Genomic DNA, 19,274 nt, shown 5'->3' on the forward strand with positions numbered 1-19,274 from the left:
ATCACTTACAATTTAGCATAATATACTATTACAATTTAAGTTGTTTTATCTGATTTTCACATAACACTACAAAGATATGTGTGTTGTCACACGGATTCCGTTTGAATTTATATTACACGTCGCCGGATCTCAAAAATTTACATAATCATAACACTATGCCAAAGAAGCACATAGACAGCGCTTTTTTTGGCCTTTAGCACTGCTATAAGTAAAGGCAGCGCTTTGGATTTATTCAAAAGCGCTGCTATAAGTAAAGGCAGCGCTTTGGATTTATTTAAAAGCGCTGCTATATGTCCCCTTTAGGCAGCATTTTTACTTTAAAAGCGCTGCTATATGTCAACTTTAGACAACGTTTTTGCATTAGACAGCGCTTTTGTCAGTACCCCTTTAGCAGCGCTTTTGCATTAGACCGCGCTTTTGATCATCTTTTAGGCATCACTTTAGACAACGCTTTTTAGCAAGTACCACGGTTTGATAGCTACAGCAACAGTTTGTCACCGTTGCTACAAAATAAATTTTTCAATTACTAATAATAAAATATAAGATTAATTGACTTGATAAAATTGATTAAAAAAAATTATTATTAGACTTAATAATCATTTTAACATAAAAATATTTTTATGATCTTAAATTAAAAAACTTATTCATGCATGTATAAAAATAACATCTTCAATCATAATTCACTAAAAATATTAACATCTTAAAATGAGTATCAATATTAATTTTAACTTTTTTTTACCAACATTAATTTTAACTTAAACAACTACATCTCTCTACACTTACCGCTTCATCTTCGAGTAGCTTCATCTTAAATCTCCATCAATATCATAATTCATGATCTGAAAAAATAAAAGTAAAATAATTAAAATAAGATCTAAAAATACATGATTCTTTCTCTATTCTTAGAAAATAAAATTATTTCTTACATAAGTACTGATAAAAGTGACACTGCTACACAAATAAAAAAGAAATTAAATTAAAATGGCTGCACTAAAGGAACAAAACTTAAATTAAAATGGTTGCACTAAAGGAACAAAAGTCTTTTCCAATGTCTGAATTACCTTAATCTTATTATCATAGCTACATGGAAATAAGATATCCTCCGTTGGGTGCCACCTCACCATTTTCACATCCTGATTATGTCCTTGCAGCACTGAGACACTCAAACTCATTGCCTGGCTGCATTTCCCATATCCAAACAGACTTATCTCTACTGCAAGTTGCAAGCAATGTTCCAGATGCATTCAAAGATACACTCTTTACTTCGTTTTCATGTCCCTGTCCATAAATTTTACATATATTGAATACAAATGTTTCAATACCTATAAAATGCAAATAGCAAGTCAAACCATGGTATTGGAAAAATGCGACCTCCTTGTCATCAATCACGTAAATAACAGCTAGAAGTTATAACCCCTCCCATTCTTAAAAACTAGCATAAGGCTTTCATTATTCACCTGCAATTAAAACGATAAACAACAACTTGATCCACTCCAAGATTTTTATATCAAAAAACAACATCAAAGATTCATAATCTTCACACCTTCAATCTTGTTCCTGTTGTCGATTGCGAGACAGTTAAAAACAAAATGCGCACCTTGCAATCAAAATGAACAGATAAGACAAAGATTCTAAACACCAATTAGAAATACTCTAACTAATGAGCTAATGAAATACAAAGATTCTAAAATTTATAAATTATTGAATACTAAAATCTTATTTTACAACTTATAATATAAACATTGTAATTGGAACACAGACATACCAGCAGAATATATAACTAATAATATCAATATATACCAATCTTTATGCATTGATCTAAATAATATTTTTAACAACAATACACTTATTTATATATATATATATATATATATATATATATATATATATATATATATATATATATATATATATATATATATATATATATATATATGAGTAGGGTTATATTTACTCCAAGAGTAAGTTATTATAACTTACTCCTCATCTTGACCATTTATTATTTTCAATCTAATAGTTAAAAATAATAAGGAATAGTTTTCTCTCTCCACATTTAATTACTTATTATTTTTAACCATTAGATTCAAAATAATAAATGGTCAAGATATGGAGTAAGTTATAATAACTTACTCTTGGAGTAAATATAACCCCCTCTCTCTCTCTCCATATATATATATATATATATATATATATATATATATATATATATATATATATATATATATATATATATATATATATATATATATATATATATATATATATATATATATATATTATTTTTTGTTGTATAACAAAATATTTGATTGGACATATTACATTAGAATTATACTATTTTAAATTGACTGAAAATAATAATAATAATAATAGCTTATGACATATTTCATACAAAATTATTACATTAATTCATTATTTAATCATAAATTTTATATTTATTAAATTTCATTTTATTGATTAATAATTAATTTCTATTTATCATGCATACAAAGTTTAAAAAAAGTATTGATAATGGTAAAACAAAGAAAGCCACTTAAAATAATTAATAATTAATTCTTATTTATCATGAATATAAAAATTGAAACACCTTTCTATCTTAGAGATTTCTATATTTAAATTAAAATTAATGATATAAGTTCATTAACCTTGCAAACTATAATTTGGTGTGTTTGGCTTATGAGGAACCTATAATTTTTTAGGGAGTTTCTTTTTGCTATGATGTGGTTTGTTTCAATATCATCTTCCTCTCTTGGAAATGGTTGTCTTATGGATATCCTAAGTTTAGATCTATTTATTATGAATGGTTTAAACTTCTTTTATCTTGTTCAAACACTTTTTAGTGTTCTTTTATAAGGGTTGCACTCCTAGTACGAGTTTTATAATTAATTGCTTATTAAAAAAAACAATAATTGAGATTTTAAGATGTGCCTATATTTGTACGTTGTGTTTTCTATACTATAACAAAAAATACCTTTTGTAACGCCACGAATTATATTTCACCACTGCCAAAGAAACCAGCGTAATAGAATATATTCAATTAGGCGCTTTTCTTTTAGTTTCATTTTTATGCCCACTTTTAACCATGGTGAAAAGTGCCGCTTGGTCATAATTTCGAATTTTGCTTTTGTTGTTATTTTACTATTGCATTTTTTATATTTTATTAAAAGACATACAACAGCGTGTTTATTGAGTTTCTTCACCTTAAACAAATTTTGACTGTCCATTTAGTGATTATCAACTCTCAATATACTACTATTAGTGATCTGCGTGAAACCTAAAACTTAGACGAAGTTCCAACTTAGACAAACTTCATATTTTACATCCAAATGTCATCTTTCATTTACGACATTCTATTTCTCCACTAAACTAAACTCAAAAATATTATTTCTTTCATAAACAAAACTTAAAAACATCATTTCTTTCATTAACAAATTTTAGAACTCCGTCATTTTTTTCCAACTTGCAATAAACAAGGAAAGTATGGATTCAAGTTTGCAATGTTAGTTGTTATTGTTGTTCTTTTTGTTCTTGTTGTTATTATTGTTGTTCTTGTTATTGTTCTTCTTGTTGTTGTTGTTGTTCTTCTTCTTCTTCTTCTTCTTCTTCTTCTTATTTTGTTGTTTTTGTTCTTGCTGTTGTTATTGTTGTTCTAATTCTGCATTTTTTTTAAATTTTATTAAAAGACATACAACAACGGTTGTTTAATATAACAATGATTGTATGTAGTGAGCTATCTAGTTTACTACCACATGCAATAGACTGCGATTGTAAATAATCCTCTTACAACCACATCATACCTTACAACGGTTGTTCAACCGTTATTTTAGATCTTTCATGACCGTTGTTGTATATGTTTTTTGTAGTAGTGGTACTTTTACTTTCCAATAGAATTTAGCTGTGATTTTGTGAATCTAGAAATTAGAGCTTTAAAGTCAGTAATCACACGTTGATAGCATGATGTATGGCATGTCTAGAACTATTTTTGTGTTAGATTTCTTGTGTTCTAAAGCATTGTCAACGTGAAAACAAAATGTGTTCCAAAGCATTTAGAACAAAATTACTTTTTAGTTTTCAGTTTTCACACTCTTTGGCTTAGCTTTAGGATAATGGCATTCATATATGGGATGATAATGCATCCAAGGAGTTCCTTGATAGGCGAGCATGATTGTTAATTGTTGGAACTTTTAAATACTAAATTTACACTTCTCTTATTGGAAAAATGTCAGGTGACACAACTCTTATTCAAGAAATATGGGATTTGCAAATTTAAAGAAAATTAAAAAATTAAAGTTTGAGAAATTGTAGAATTTAGGGGGGTTTATAACCCTCGCAATTTAAATCTTCTTTTGCATGTTGATCATAAGTGACGTGGCATGCTACATTAGCTTCCGTTAATTATGGACTAAAAATTTTAGGAGGACTATTATTGAAAAGAAATTTTTATAAGACAAAAATTAAATTTTGAGTTATTTATAGGGACGAAAAACATATTTAACCCTAAAAATATAAACTGTAATAATTAGGATTGGAAGCATGTTTTGAATTGTTTTTCCATTTCGTTATATTAAAATCCAAGGGAATAAGTGGGTTTTTAAAAAAAAAATAACATGTCGCGTCTTGGCATTATACCTCGGATTTTTGTTGGGTAAGGTGAAAGTTTTGTCTTAAAATGTATTATTTGTAGTAGTGATGGAACCACCAATAGGTTGATTGCAAAAGGTCAGAAATCAAATGGCGTGAACAAATAGGTTTTGTTCTTTTTAAATGCTTCATAATGCCTAACTATTTGTGAAAAATAACATGATTATGAATTCTTAAAGTTTATTTTTTTCTATGGTTTAGAGAAAACACGTTGACATAAATCAGGAATCGTAAAGCCTACCCAAGTAAGAATTATGCAACATCATGTTTTACCAAATAATGATATTAGACAGGTATAATAACTAAGTAGGCTTTTCATTAGTCTTGTTAATCACTTGATATGTTTTAAAATCATGGAAAGGATCAAAGTATTGTTTGTATTGAGTGAAAAACTACTTGACATAAAAATCCTACCTACAGAAAGTGAAAATTCTTTGACAAATCCCTTTGAGCCAAAGAATGAAAAATTATTGTGTTCTTTCAAAGAAAAAATATTGTGGTTCATCATTTTGTTTTGATTTGTTGTTAATGTATGTTAATATGAATTTATGAACATGCTTACTGTTATAATATGTTTTCATGATTGATTTTAGTGTGAATTATGTGGTATAAAATTATGTTTGTGTCTATTTGAATTTTGACTCCATTGTTGTGTTATAAAGCTTTGAACCATGAACATGAAATCTGTCTATTGATGAAATATTACATGAAATCAGTGTTATATCAGTAGAATATCAGTAGATAATTACATAATATATTTCTTAGGTCGAATTTGGATTGTTGTGTTATAAAGCTTTGAACCATGAACATGAATTCTCGTTTGCATGCTCCTCGATCTCTAAGGCCTCCATGCGTCCTTTTTGGATAAGACATATCATTTGAATTTCGTTCGAGGCGCCAAACTCAACCAACGTGACTGTCGAAGCTTATTCTCTAAAAATCTCTAAAATATTCTAAGTCTTTATCTTCGTCTTCGAGGACGCAGTCTTTGATAGCACTCTGACAAGATAAAAACCTCTCCACACGCTTGATACTTCGAAAAACCCTTATGAGCTAAATTTTGTGTATCTCTTCGAAATATCTTTTCTTCAATAATCTTCATCTCATTTTATCTGTCGAAATTCCCAGCTAACACACGCATGTTAGAAGAAGGCTACAAAACTTTTCAATTATAAAAAAATGCATTTAATGCGTTTGTTCCCCACTACTTTTTCAAATGACCCCAAATATTTCAGTTCTAGCTCACAACAGACAACATCTTGGAGACTGGCCAATCACTAAAGGCTTTTCCAACCTATCTTACAGACTGAATCCAAATACTCAAGGCTCAACTCGCCTCAAATCCAATCCACTCGGCCCAGAATATATACTTAGTCCACACAAAAAACAATGGATATTATCTGATCTACACTTTTTACTATACTCTTCTTAAATGACTATAATCAATTTTTATTAATGATTATAATCAAGGAAATATGACCAAATTTAATAATGTTCATGCTAATAAGTGCCACCAGACACTAGTTAAATATTCTAAATAAATATTTAAAATTTATAAATTTATTATATTAAATACATGCGATATTCTTAAAAAAAAAAAAAATTAATTATTTATATTTTTAATACATTATCTTTTTAATCTGTTAACCACACTAGTTAGCGGTACCCATTTAAATAAATGGTCCAATCACATGATTATAAATAATACTCCACATTATGCCAATTTACAATGCAAATAATAAGAAAAAAAATGAATCAGCAACGCCACGCACGGTGTCCTTCGTCAACAACAAACGAAACCCTAACCTCACCACCTCCTACGTCAATTCCTTCGGATCTGGTTGTTGAAATACTGTGCAGATTACCGGTAAAGTTTCTTCTTCAATTTCGATCCGTCTGCAAGTTTTGGAATTCTCTTATCTCCGATTCCAAATTCGCTAACAAGCATCTTCACCAATCAACCACTCACAGAATCAACTCCGTTTATTACTCCTATTTTCTACGCAGGCACGTTTTTGAGTCTTACCCACTTGACTCCATTTTCTCTAACATATACACTAATGCCACTCAGCTCGAGTGTCCTCCCAACAGTTTTGATGTAGATTACTACCCTCTCGAACGTGCATTTGACCGTTTATATTCCATTGTTGCCTGTTTCAATGGTATCGTTTGTCTTGCATACTCTTATGATTGTTTTGTTCTAGTGTGGAATCCTTCCACTGGAAAATTTAAAGAATTACCCTATCCTGACAAGCCAAAATTTTATTATATCACTATCCTATCATATGGTTTTGGCTATGATAATGTTAATGATAATTACAAGGTAGTCGTTGTTTTTCCGTATTCTGTCGACAAAACTCATGTGATGGTTCATACTCTTGGTACTAATTTTTGGAAAAGTGTTGAAAAGTTTCCTTTTGGTTGTGACCCTCTTGGGCGATCGGGGACATTCGTTAGCGGTACGATTAATTGGTTGCCTTTTAAGGATAAGAGAGTTATGTCTTTTATTGTTTCTTTTGATTTGAGAACGGAGTCTTATAGAAAGATTTTGCAGCCCGATTACGGAGAGTTTGTGCCAGAGGCAGAGTTGTTATCCTTAGGTGTGTTGAGAGAATGTTTGTGTCTAATTTCTTATCATAGTGTTTGGATTATGAAGGAATTTGGAAACAAAGATTCTTGGACTAAGATTTTCACTAATACCTATAACTCTTGTTTTTGCTTGACTAAGGCAATATATATGTTTGAGGATGACCAACTCTTGCTTGAAGCTTCTTATAGTCGGGTCAACAAAAAGTTGATTCTTCATGATCCAAAAACTGGGACTACTAAATTTATTAATTTTAAAAACAAGAGTACTCTTGATTCAAGTCCAGAAGTCTGTGTTGAGAGTTTAATATCGCCTTGGTCTTAAGCAATGATTGGATATCACAAAATGAATGGAGTGGACTGGAATTCAGCGGAGCGGAATGAAGATTCCATTCCATCATTTGAAAAATTTTAGGACGGAAAAAGACTGCTAATTCATGTCACTGAGCATGTGATTCAAATGCAATCTTTATGTTAATTTATGTTTTGTTACTTATGGATATTGTTAGTTACTGATCAATCAAATTTGAAATTTGAGAAATTTTAGTTTATTTATTTGTAGAGTTTATTTTGCCCTTTCTCTAATTTTTGTTTTAGTATCTCTGTTGAAATGTCTAAACTACACACATTTTATAATATATGCTTCAAATCCTTCACAATAACTCTGCTGAAGTATCTAAACTGTGCACATTTCATAATATATGCTTTTAATCTTTCACAATTAGCAAGAAATCAAATTTTATCATGCACGCTCATGGTTGTTTATAAAGGTTTAGGCAAAAAAATGGTTAATAAACTCAAAATATTTTACTGCCATGCATATTATAAAATCTTGTATACGAGTTTCACAAAACATAACAAAAGTACTATACCGTGTTTGCTACATTTGCTTATAAAATTTGAGTATAGATTTGGTGCGGTTAGTAGTCATTGATCTTTGGCAATTGATAAAATATAAGACGATCGATGTTTTGATGTGTCAACGATGTGAGCCATCTGATATTTGTCCAATGGCTTAGATTATTCGCACTTGTTGCAGAAATTATTGACTACAGTGAATTCCAATCCATTGAATATCGATTATTGTTAGTATTACATAGTAGAACTTACAAAATACTGATCAATCTCTTGTATGATTCTATTATGCTGTCTTTGTCTATTATTGTAAGTTTGTTTTGCTCAAGAGAAACTAGAAACTTGCGAGCAGAAGGAACACAGGTGGAAATTTTTTGTTCAAAGCTCAAAATTTTAGGTCTGCCTCAAAAATTTGAAAAGGTCTACTACTGCGATCTGAATCTCCGCAACCACAATTTAAAATTGTGGATACATTGTAGCGTATAATGCACATGGATATAATACTTTTTATTGATTAAGATAGTTGTAGAAAATGTTTTGTCTACAATAGGTGTTACTCCCATCTCGTATTGTTATAGAGAACGAGTCATCTGGTCTGACCGATTTAATAATTATATAGTTTTGTTACAGAGATCGATTTATTCAACCGAGTTAATAACTATTCCTTATTTGCCTCACACAATTGAGATGACACCTTTGATGCTAGCTGATTGGATTAGGACTAAGAATTCAGCCACGGGCCATTTCGGTGCAGTATTTGAATCACAGAAAAGAAGGTAATGGAACATTATACAATAGTTTTCATGAACTTGAAAGTGATTATGATAAACTTAATAAAACTACAATAGGAATCAACTCTTGGAGTGTAGGGCCAGTTTCAACATGGATTAACAAAGATGATGAAAATAATTAATAAAACCAATAGAGGACACATTGGAAAAGATAGTAGTAGTAGTAGTAAATAGTAATTGTGACTCACTCACCTTGACACTCATGAGATCATTTTGTAGTTGATAAGTATGCATGGAATACGGGCTATCTTACACCACTCTTTTCCTTTCTTCTCCGCCAACTTGCTTCCAACAATGGACAGTCAGAGATATTCACTACGGAAAGAGAGGATGGAAACCCTTCTTCTGGCAATGATTTGAGCTTCGGAGCATCTGAAATCTCAAGGTCTTTGAGAGAGGTAAGATGGTGAAGCCACTTTCCATCCAAGCATTCTATATCATCAAGTGGTAAATGTGTAAGGACATGAGAGAAGACGGTAGCAATGACATTTCCATTCTCATCAACCTATTCACAATGTCACCACCTCCAATCTCCAAATCAGAAAGATTATTCATACCTTCCAAACTACACTTTCTATTCCAACGAATCCCACCAACAGAAAGTTTCCGTAAATTGACAGGTAATCCCTCTGCGGCAAAATGTTCAAGATTTGGAAGGTTGAAAACACTCAATTCTTGAAGGCCAGCGAGAGTGTCGATTGATTCTGGTAATGTAAGAAGCTTGTTACACCCATACACACTGAAACAAACGAGGTTAGCAGTGCACAATCCGTCGGAGAAAAATGAATCAAATTCATCACAACACCGTATTTGGATACTTTGAATATATGAAAGACTCTCTGATGCATCATTTGCAATGAAAATTGATTTGAGATTTTGGCAACCTTTAATATATAGGCTCTTAAGCACTGGGAGAGAGCCCAAGGTAAAGGATGTCGTTAAATTACAACAGTATTCAATTGACAGTTACTCAAGTGATGTGTAATTGCGCAAGGATTCGTGAGGGAGGAATTCCAGGTTCTCACAATAATGTAGAGATAGAGATCGTAAGGTTTTGGGTAGATCATTTCCTGGGAAGGATGTCAGAGAGGGAAAACGGTCTAATGTCAACTTTTGAAGAGAATTGAGAGAAAGCATCAGTAGGCTGGATACATTTGATGGCCTTAAAATAATGTTGCTACTATCTTGTGAATGTGTTGCTTTCGACAATAGATCACAATTGCTTAAGTGAAGTTCGGTTAAGGATGGAAGTGTGCTTGGTATGTTTCCTTTGAGTTTTGGACATCTATCCATCGATAGATATTTTAGATTAGGAAACTCTATAATTGTACGTGGAAACAAGTTCCATTCCTCCCATTCCGGCATATCCTTAATTTCTAGTCTCTCTAAGGAGGGGAACAAGAATGTGATGATACTTGTAATGGTAAGGCCATGAAGGTGTGTAAACCTTTTAGTCCATACAATTTCTTAAATTTATTGTACGAGTCATATTTCCCTCTATTGAATGACAAATGGCGTACCCTTTCATGCAATCATGAATGAGGGTCGTGCATTTCAAAGCTCGCTACCCCATCATCTAGTCGTCGATGTATTAGTGACCTTGACACTAGTTCATCGAAGTATTCCTCTCCTACTTTTTCCCAGCTTTTCTGACTTTTAGACTGAAGTACTAAGCCTTCTGCTATCCACAACTCAACTATCGTCTTTTTTTTCAACTTGGAGCTCTTGGGAAAAATTGAACAATAAGCAAAACACCGTTTTAAAGGTGCCGGAAGATAATGATAGCTCAAAAAAAGAGCCGGTTACACCTCAACATTTTCCAAACTCCAAACATTACTTTTTAATACAATATTCCAGTCATCCTCCGATGATTTAATGCGAAGAAGACCCCCAATTGCTACTGCAGCTAATGCTAAGCCATCACATTTCTTAGCGATTTCTTTGCCAATCACCTCTAGCTTGGACCGTTGCTGGAAATTACATGCTCCAAATGCATGTTTGGCAAGTAAAGACCAGCACTTGTCTCTTCCTAGAGGTGTCAAATAGTGAATCGGAAGAAAGGTTTGCACGGCCAGCGCAACTCTCTCATCTCGTGTTGTGATGATGAGCTTACTTCCGATTTTCCCAGCATTAAAGATATCCTTAAGATTGTTCTAATCAATATAGCGCCGATCCCATATGTCATCCAACACAAGCAAAAATTTCTTATAGTTTAAACTTTGCTTCAATTGCACTTGTAGAGTATTCAGGTCACTGGTATCGGTTCTTTTTGAGGTGACAAATCCAGAATACGGAGTATTCATGTTAGTTGCATCATTTGTTTTCGAAGTAACAGATTCCACAAGAGTTTTAGTTACTTGAACAATATCGAAATCTTTTGATATGTATGCCCAACCTTTCAAATCAAATTTCTCCATTACTTCCGAATCATTGTAAAGCAGTTTTGCAAGGGTTGTTTTACCGATCCCTCCCATGCCTACAATGGAAATTACGCCTATTTCTTTACCAACATCACTGCCATTTTCTGACAGTAAGTAATCCTTAAGTTTTTTTCTGTCTAAATCTCTTCCATATATAGTAGATTCATCTACAATAGAACTTGTTGGAGTTCTATGCCAAACACTGCACGAAACACTTTCTTTCAATCCTAGAATGTGTCCTTTTTGTGCAAAGTGTTCCAATCTTTCAAAGAGTGTTAGCATTTCAGAATTTATCTGTTTGAAACTAGAAGAGAATATGTTTTTCATCTTAGCACTTACTGTTTTCCTTTGATATTCAGCTTCCACTTTGTATCTTAACGCCTCTGTGTTGATTTTGTCAAACAAATCATCAGCTTGAAAGACAACATCTCTCAAATTCTCCAGCCACTGTTTGACAGCATGATTTGTGATTTGTTTCTCCTCGGCATCATTTAGTATTGATTTAAGACTCAAGAGTGTTGCTTTTAGCTTTTCCAAGAGTGAAACATCGAGCTTTTTGCATCTAAAGAAGTTGATAAAGTCGTGAGAAATCATTTTTTCTAGTAACACTTCCACAAAAGCTGATAGGAATGCTTCTGCAACAATAGTTGCCATGAAGTTCTTTATGCTTGACAAGAGTGAGAACAGGTTTACAAGAAAATAAGTTTAGAAGTAAACTCTGTTATGTCACTTTTTTTCTTTCTATGGCTATTATATTTCATTTGATTAAAACGAAAAACTTTTTTTTTTTCTATGTTTGAATAAGTCAATAGGTGTCCCAAACAAGTTGGTAGTTGGTGAGGTAAGGGAAGTTGAAACTGAGAGATCTGAAATTCAAACTTTGAAATCTAATAAAAATTTACCATAAATTAATAAACAAAACTAATTTTACTATTGCTAACATTTTTGGTGGCAAATTTTTTACTTTTATCTTCTAGTGTTATTTTGGACCTTTTACCATAATTCTTTTTTAAATGATAAAATTATGGGTTGAATATATTTTCAATCTCTATAAAATTTACAAATTGTGTTTATATTCTTTAAATAAATCCTACAATAATTCTTTATTGAATAATTCAATTATTGATTAAATTGAAAGAAATTCAGCCTGCCAATCTTTTGAAAAACATACCTTAACCCTACACAAATTAAGGATGTGCACAAAACCATGACTTAGCAGTTAGCATGTTTCATCAAAAAGATGCAAGTGAATGTTTCAAAATTTGCCAATAATTTCATTGGTTATCCATACATATACAAAAAATGTCGATAATTTTCAATGGTTATCCACACTGAGTATTAGACGAGCTTTTAACGAACAAGATCCACAAGGAAGAATCACCGATCCCGGTAAAGTATCACTATTGAGTATAGATATATTGCTTCCATCTCTCAACAAAGAATACCCCATTTTTAGCAATTCCAACGAGTCGACAGAGAAGTAATCACCACACCGGCACTGATAAAACAGTTCTAATGATTCATCGGCGTCTTCAGCTTCCATATCATGTAAGCTTAAATCTTCTGCAACCTCAGCAGCCAAGACATCCCGCCTTGAACTTTGTAGCTGCTTATCATAAAGTAATCGAGAGCTTGAATTGCTTAGAATTTCCCATGCCTTTTGAACTCTGAGAAATCTCTCTGAACTTGTTTGATTACTGCCGGATGTATCGAATGTTTTCAAAAGCTTATCAGGATGTAAACTGAGTACAGCACTTCGGTAACTAGCTCGAATTTCTTCATAGTCTGCATCTTCCTTAATATTGAGAACCTCATAATGAGTTTCCTCAATGTCATATTTGTCAAGAATCATTTTTTTAAGGTTGTCTGCATTCAGAAGAGAAAATATCATAAACGAGCAAATAATCACACACTATCACCTAAAAAGTAGTCCTTAAATTAAAACTATTCAAATCAATTTTCCACAAATTCTCTTGCTTGGAACGGGTCTTAAAATCCATGGAATCATATGTTTAGTCTCATAGAATCATCACTCGTAAATGGTGAAAATCTTTAACATTCTTAGAATCTCACGTGCCGTGCTAACAATCCGAGTTTTATGATCTTTCACAAGCCTACCAATCGTAAAACTCGGATTGTTAGCACGGCATGTAAGACCCAAAAACATGAAAATCATAATACAAACCCAAAAAAAGACCCAGAACTTTTTTTATATGATCTTGCTTCAAAAAGCCCGATTTTGACTACTCCAACGACGAAAATGATCTATCTCACGCATCCTTAGCACGCAAGATTGCGATCCAACACTCAATCTTGACTACACTGACTGCTATAAAAATCTTTCAGAAAACTCCACATTCCTCAATTAAAATAATTTTTTAGCACTAAAATCTCAACTAATACTCGCGGAACTTAAACCGAAAACCACTAACATATATCTAAGAATCAAGATTCAATCAACTATCACTAAAAAAAAAAGCCTCAATATTTTCTAACAAATTTTCAAAAAGGGACTGTTCCGAAATATATCCCAGAAAATGACAACTTTCTAATTCTTCTCAAAAGTTAAATGCTTCTATCTTAAACACTTCATCTTCAAAATGAATATAAGTATATGAAATCAGAACACTAAACATTAAAGTTATATTCCTGTAAAAATTTCAAGCAACTCAGAAATCATAATGCAACTGTAAAGAAACAATTTTTCAAGCATAGAAAACCAAAGCCGCTTAAACTAATACATTATACAATACTTAGATACATTTGACGTAAGCATCTGTTACCAAATTAAATGACTAGGGTTCGAAGTAAATTTTGGGGGAAACGAGATTTGATCATGAAGAAGTGAAATTGGATTAAGGATTTAACAATTGATGAAACAAATGCATTAAAACAGTCTTGATTTCATGATTAATAGAAAACGAAATCTAGGGTTTGGTCGAAATTTGGGGGAAAAGGAATAAAGGGGATTGAATGAGCTTACCGAGGAAGGAGACACGGAGAGGGTGGAGGATGTGACTTCGGCAACGGGAACACGGTGGTGGCAATGACGGTTTTGCCGTTTGGGTGAAGGAGAGAGAAAGAAGAGTGATGAAAGAGAAAGGGTTGGGGAAGAGTAACGTAATCGTGAGGCTAGAATTTGATGTTATGAGGGAAAGAGGATCTTGGCCGTTGATTTGGTTAGGTAGACGAGAGTTATGAAGAAGTTGGGTTTGCTGGAGTCAATTAAGCATGTATTCAAATATTTGAAGTATTGGTGTCCGTCGGATCACAATTTAATGATTTAATAAAATATAAATTTTAATTTAATTTTACAATTTTAAATGTCATGTTTAAATCGAAATCAATTGATTTTTAATGAAACAGTAGATAGAATTGAGTGTTATGAGAAAATTGAATTTGTTGGAGGCAATTAAATGCGAATTCACACATTTGAAGAATTATTGTTGGTGGGATAACAATTTAATGATTTAACAAGGTCTTGCCCGCAATTTCGAATATCGATGACGAATTACAACACCTTAAAGAGCACCCACACCACACCCATTGTATTCATTTGGTTTCTTTAAATGGAATACATTCAATTTTTTAATATTATTTCACTCCTTTTAATTATTTAAACAATTCATCTACATTTTTAAATATTCATACAACCCATCATATACTTTAAAATGGGTTCCATTAAACCTCACAATATACCATACAATATATCTATTGTTACATCTATTGTTACAGTTTTTAAAAAATAAATAAATAAATAAAAAAGCCAAATAAATGTGTAGGAGCGTCCTTTAGTTTGAGAACGTTATCAACTATCTACCCAATACTAAAATGTAGTCCAAAATTACTAATTAGCCCTTACAACAAATATTTTTTACACTACCAAAAGGTCTTTCATGTAATTAACAAATTCAATATTCATCCATGCCATTTGTTCACCTTCCATTAGTCAATTTGTTCAATTTTTGTACTTTGCCAAAACACTTTGCCAAACCCCCATTTCTCACGTTTCTCTCTTTCTCTCCTCTCCTCTCCTCTTCTCTTTCCTATTTTTGATTTGCGCTCTCTTTTCTCTTCAAACCCTAAGTCCGCCGCCGCTGTCCCCTTTCTTCACATTGTCTACGGCCACCACCTCCAATAAAAAAATCTAAGCCATTTTCGTACTCCTCATCCCACGGTCTTTCTAATGAACCGATTGAAATTTTATTTCGAACAACCTAGGTGTCGACCATGTTACTCCATCTCCGACGGGTTCGTTAAGAACGGACATCATTTCTCCTTCTCCAACCTGTTTATATTCCTATTAACATGAGAAAGTTAGGTATGTGGTATTTTCACTAAAGAATCAAACTTTCTGAGTTTTTTTTATTGCTTGCTTTTTCTTTTTACAGGCAGATAAAGAGGAAATTGAAGAACTCAAGCTTCTTGCTCAATGGAAGAGAAACAAAGGTGGATTCATAGCTACCATGAGTATTTTTGTTGTTGTTGTTTATGTTGATTTTGTTGGTTTTAGATTTTTTCTGAATTTCAATTTTAGGGTTTTGATTTTTCTAATATTTCTCTGTTTTGTCTTCAACATTGTTACTTTTTTCTTGCAAAGATTTAATTTTTCCTCATTCAACATCAAACTTAAGGTATGTTCTTCCTCAAGATTTTCATAAGTAAGTTTAAAGTCTCAACTTTTATTTTTGATGAATTTTTTGAACCTTACCATTATACTTGATGAATTCACTGGGTTCTTCCTCAAGATTTTCATAAGTAAGTTTAAGCAATCAACAATTGATTTTCATTGTTTTGATTTGTTAATCTTTTGTTCAAACCCTTTTAACTAGGGTAAAGGAAAAATGATAACTTCTTGTAGATTACCTAATCACCTTTCGTTCTTAAGGTTTGATAATGATATATGAATAATGTTACAGACAGTTCCAGTTCCTTGAAATGCATAAGCACAAGGATTGAGTAAGTATAGTTTTATGTTGTTTTATAATTCCCTCTCTTTGTTTTATTGCATGTCTTTTTGAGATTTTTGAGTAATCACTAATTTCCCAAAAATTCAATATTGGTTGGATATATGTCTAAGACACTATTATTTTGAGATTGCGTGTCTTTTGAGTATTTTATTGTGTGAATTCTATTAAGCTATAGCGCCACAATTTAACAACACTAGCATTATTTAGGATTTGCATCCATAAGATATTATTCATTTCAATTATGATTGTATAGTGCTTTTTTGCAGAATGTCTGTTGAGAAATATCCAAATAATCTTATGCTTGGTAACAGAGAGATTGTGGATGGGAAGGTAAAGCCTCAGATACTGTGTAAGACTTTTGTTTTTGGAATTTCTCTTGCATTTCTTGACCATTAATGGCTTTTTCATATTACAGGTAAAATGTCCTATTATGTTGTTATTTGCTAATATGTTGTATCTTCTCACTTTCTAGGTAATGAAATTTGAGTGGAAGAAGTTGTATGATTCTGTTTCATCCATACACAATGCGATGTGTAATCTTGTATCTCAACCAATAACAAGAGTTGTTATACCGGCACAGACATTAGTTTATATGCTTGGCTTGATCTCTTTGTTTTCTTCTATTAATAGTTTCAGTCCTTAATGTTTCAGTTCTTTTAACAGTCCCTGGTGCCAAAGAATTTACTAACAAGAAAAATAGTTTGTAACTTATAGTATATACTTAACATTTCTAAAGTGTCACATAATTTAAAACAAGATAAATAGTTTGTAATTTATAATTCAGGTGCTTTTTATTTTATAATTTTAAACTGTGTACTATTTAAGAAGAGATACTATTAAAGTGTTGGTGGATAAATTGTGAAGAGTTGACATTTTATCTTTAAATTTCAACTTATACAATTCATATTTTAGGAGTGCGTATCAATTAATGGTACTGTCAAACTCAATTAAATGGTGAATGATGCAAATGTTAAATTGTGAATGTTGATTTGCGAATGTAAAACTGTTGAGTACTGATGATGATGATGATGATGATGATGGTATATAATCATTTGTTATGATGCTAAACTACTAAAGTGTAATATTTTTATAAAGAAATTTGGGTTGAATGTCTTAATATCTTCTTTGTAATAAATTTCTTCTTTGTAATAAATTTTTAACTACCACTGAATTGGAGTGATGAAGGCTTTTCTTTTAAGTTTGCTATTGTAACAGCTTCATTTCATTTCTAAAATCCAATGTTATGCAGACTACTACAGTCATGCCACCAACATGCAAGTTTAATTTTTAATGTTAGCCTCAGAAAATTAATTTTATAGCCAGATATTTCAATCTCTTCTTTATTATCAGCGATGTGGACTATAGAGCATGCATAAATGCAACTTTGAGGTTCGCTTGAAAGAACAAAATCTATTCAACAAACATAGAGTAATAACTACTTTTGAGAGAGATACAACAATACTTATCTCACTTATTGAGTTCAATATATTAATTTATTTTTTATTCTTATTTCAACAACTAATAAAAGTTTATTTATTAATGAATATATTAACAACTCTTCTTTGTTAATATATAAATATTGATGTTTCTTTTTTAAATTAAATAGTTTAAGTTATTAATATTATAAAGTTATAAATATTATTTATTTTGATTCAATATTATATTTATTAAGTCTGATATATTAAAAATTAATAAAAGTATAGTATTACCAGTCTGACTCTGGTTAGACTCCGTTTAAACCTTTAAATCTTAAACTCCTATCTATACCGGTTTAATATCCTATCCGGTTTTAATACCTTGGTTATTAGACATATTAGATTTTATTATATTTGTGATTTTTCATATATTTATTTTTAAATATTTGCAGTTATTAATGATTTTATAATAATAATTATATATCAACAACAATCAAATCTTATCGAATGATGTAAGATATTAATGAACTTTAATGTGCGGATGTACATGTCACTATCAAACCACACCTTTTTAATCTTTAACTGAATAAAAAATGCTAGAGTATTAAGTTTTTACCAATTATGTATTTGAAAATTTATAAGTTTTGTCGCAAATTCTTAGGTACTGAACTTGATGTAACTTTTACTAACCCGTGTGAATTTTTTCACTAAAACTCACTATTTTGAAAAAAAAATCCACGGGTCACTATCACCACAATACATTTTTTATTTTAATCAACAAAATATTTGTACATATTTATAGGTATCAATGATATTAAACATATTAAATTTATCATGATGGTGATTTGATAAATAGTTCGTTTTAAATATTTTCAGTTATTAGTGGTTTTATAATAACAATTGTATATCACCAACAACCTAGCCTTATCGAATAACTTAAGATATGGATGACTATTGCATTTCCATATATTTTTTACATAACTACTATATATAGATTCATTTCATCTATATTATGTTTTGTGAATCTTAAACTAACATTCTTCATTCGAATTTTTAAACTTTTTTTTTTGCGTTTGTAATATATTATTAATCTTAAGAATTGAATTACCCGTGCGGACACACGGGTCTTCTACTAGTTTAGTTGAGGAATGAAAAATGAAGTGAATTATCCATCAAATTCTGACACCGTTTCTTTAAAAACTGTGTAGAAATCCCTAACAAGAACTGATAATCATGCTCTAACAAAAATAATAATTTTCTATTCTAAACCTTCAAGTGCACTAGGTGCAAGAAGGTAGGTCATAACAAATTTATTTACAAGGTATATCAGTTAGTCAATCATCTCAACAAGTATTTCAGCAATCTACTCAACAACTTACTCAATCAGCGGAGGTAACGGTTAAGAGGGAAATTCAACCAACTATTCAACCAGGGCCAAAGAAGCTACCTGTTATGAGGATATCAATATCATTTATACCGTTAAGACTTACAACTAGATTAGGTGCTGCTAAGAATGCAGTTGGGCCAACAACAAAAATGACTATACAAACAAAAAGAACCACACCAAAAAAGAAAACTTAGTTTAATTTAAAGTTGTTT

At 31.3% G+C, this 19,274-nt stretch overlaps 2 protein-coding genes and 2 pseudogenes across 2 annotated transcripts; 1 reads left to right on the forward strand and 3 right to left on the reverse strand.

Moving 5' to 3' along the window:
• The first annotated feature begins 6,388 nt into the window (after positions 1 to 6,388).
• On the forward strand, positions 6,389 to 7,549 carry LOC131659813 (F-box/kelch-repeat protein At3g23880-like). Its single transcript, XM_058928943.1, has one exon. The coding sequence runs from the start codon at positions 6,389 to 6,391 to the stop codon at positions 7,547 to 7,549; it is 1,161 nt and encodes a 386-aa protein (XP_058784926.1).
• A 1,521-nt stretch (positions 7,550 to 9,070) lies between these two features.
• LOC131659814 (putative disease resistance protein At3g14460) lies at positions 9,071 to 10,398 on the reverse strand (annotated as a pseudogene).
• LOC131593395 (putative disease resistance RPP13-like protein 1) lies at positions 10,295 to 12,006 on the reverse strand (annotated as a pseudogene).
• A 244-nt stretch (positions 12,007 to 12,250) lies between these two features.
• On the reverse strand, positions 12,251 to 14,514 carry LOC131593396 (uncharacterized). The gene is made up of 2 exons (XM_058865882.1): positions 14,274 to 14,514; positions 12,251 to 13,156 (listed from the first exon to the last, which is right to left on the reverse strand). Exon 2 carries the CDS (start codon positions 13,140 to 13,142, stop codon positions 12,606 to 12,608), a length of 537 nt encoding a protein of 178 aa, XP_058721865.1. The 5' UTR covers positions 13,143 to 13,156; positions 14,274 to 14,514; the 3' UTR covers positions 12,251 to 12,605.
• Positions 14,515 to 19,274: the final 4,760 nt, after the last annotated feature.

This window comes from Vicia villosa, linkage group LG3 (assembly GCF_029867415.1).
Source record: "Vicia villosa cultivar HV-30 ecotype Madison, WI linkage group LG3, Vvil1.0, whole genome shotgun sequence".
Classification (NCBI taxonomy): Eukaryota; Viridiplantae; Streptophyta; class Magnoliopsida; order Fabales; family Fabaceae; genus Vicia; species Vicia villosa.

Coding starts and splice junctions, on each gene's coding strand:
- LOC131659813 (XM_058928943.1), top strand. CDS start 6,389: ATGAATCAGCAACGCCACGCACGGTGTCCTTCGTCAACAACAAACGAA.
- LOC131593396 (XM_058865882.1), bottom strand. CDS start 13,142: ATGATTCTTGACAAATATGACATTGAGGAAACTCATTATGAGGTTCTC.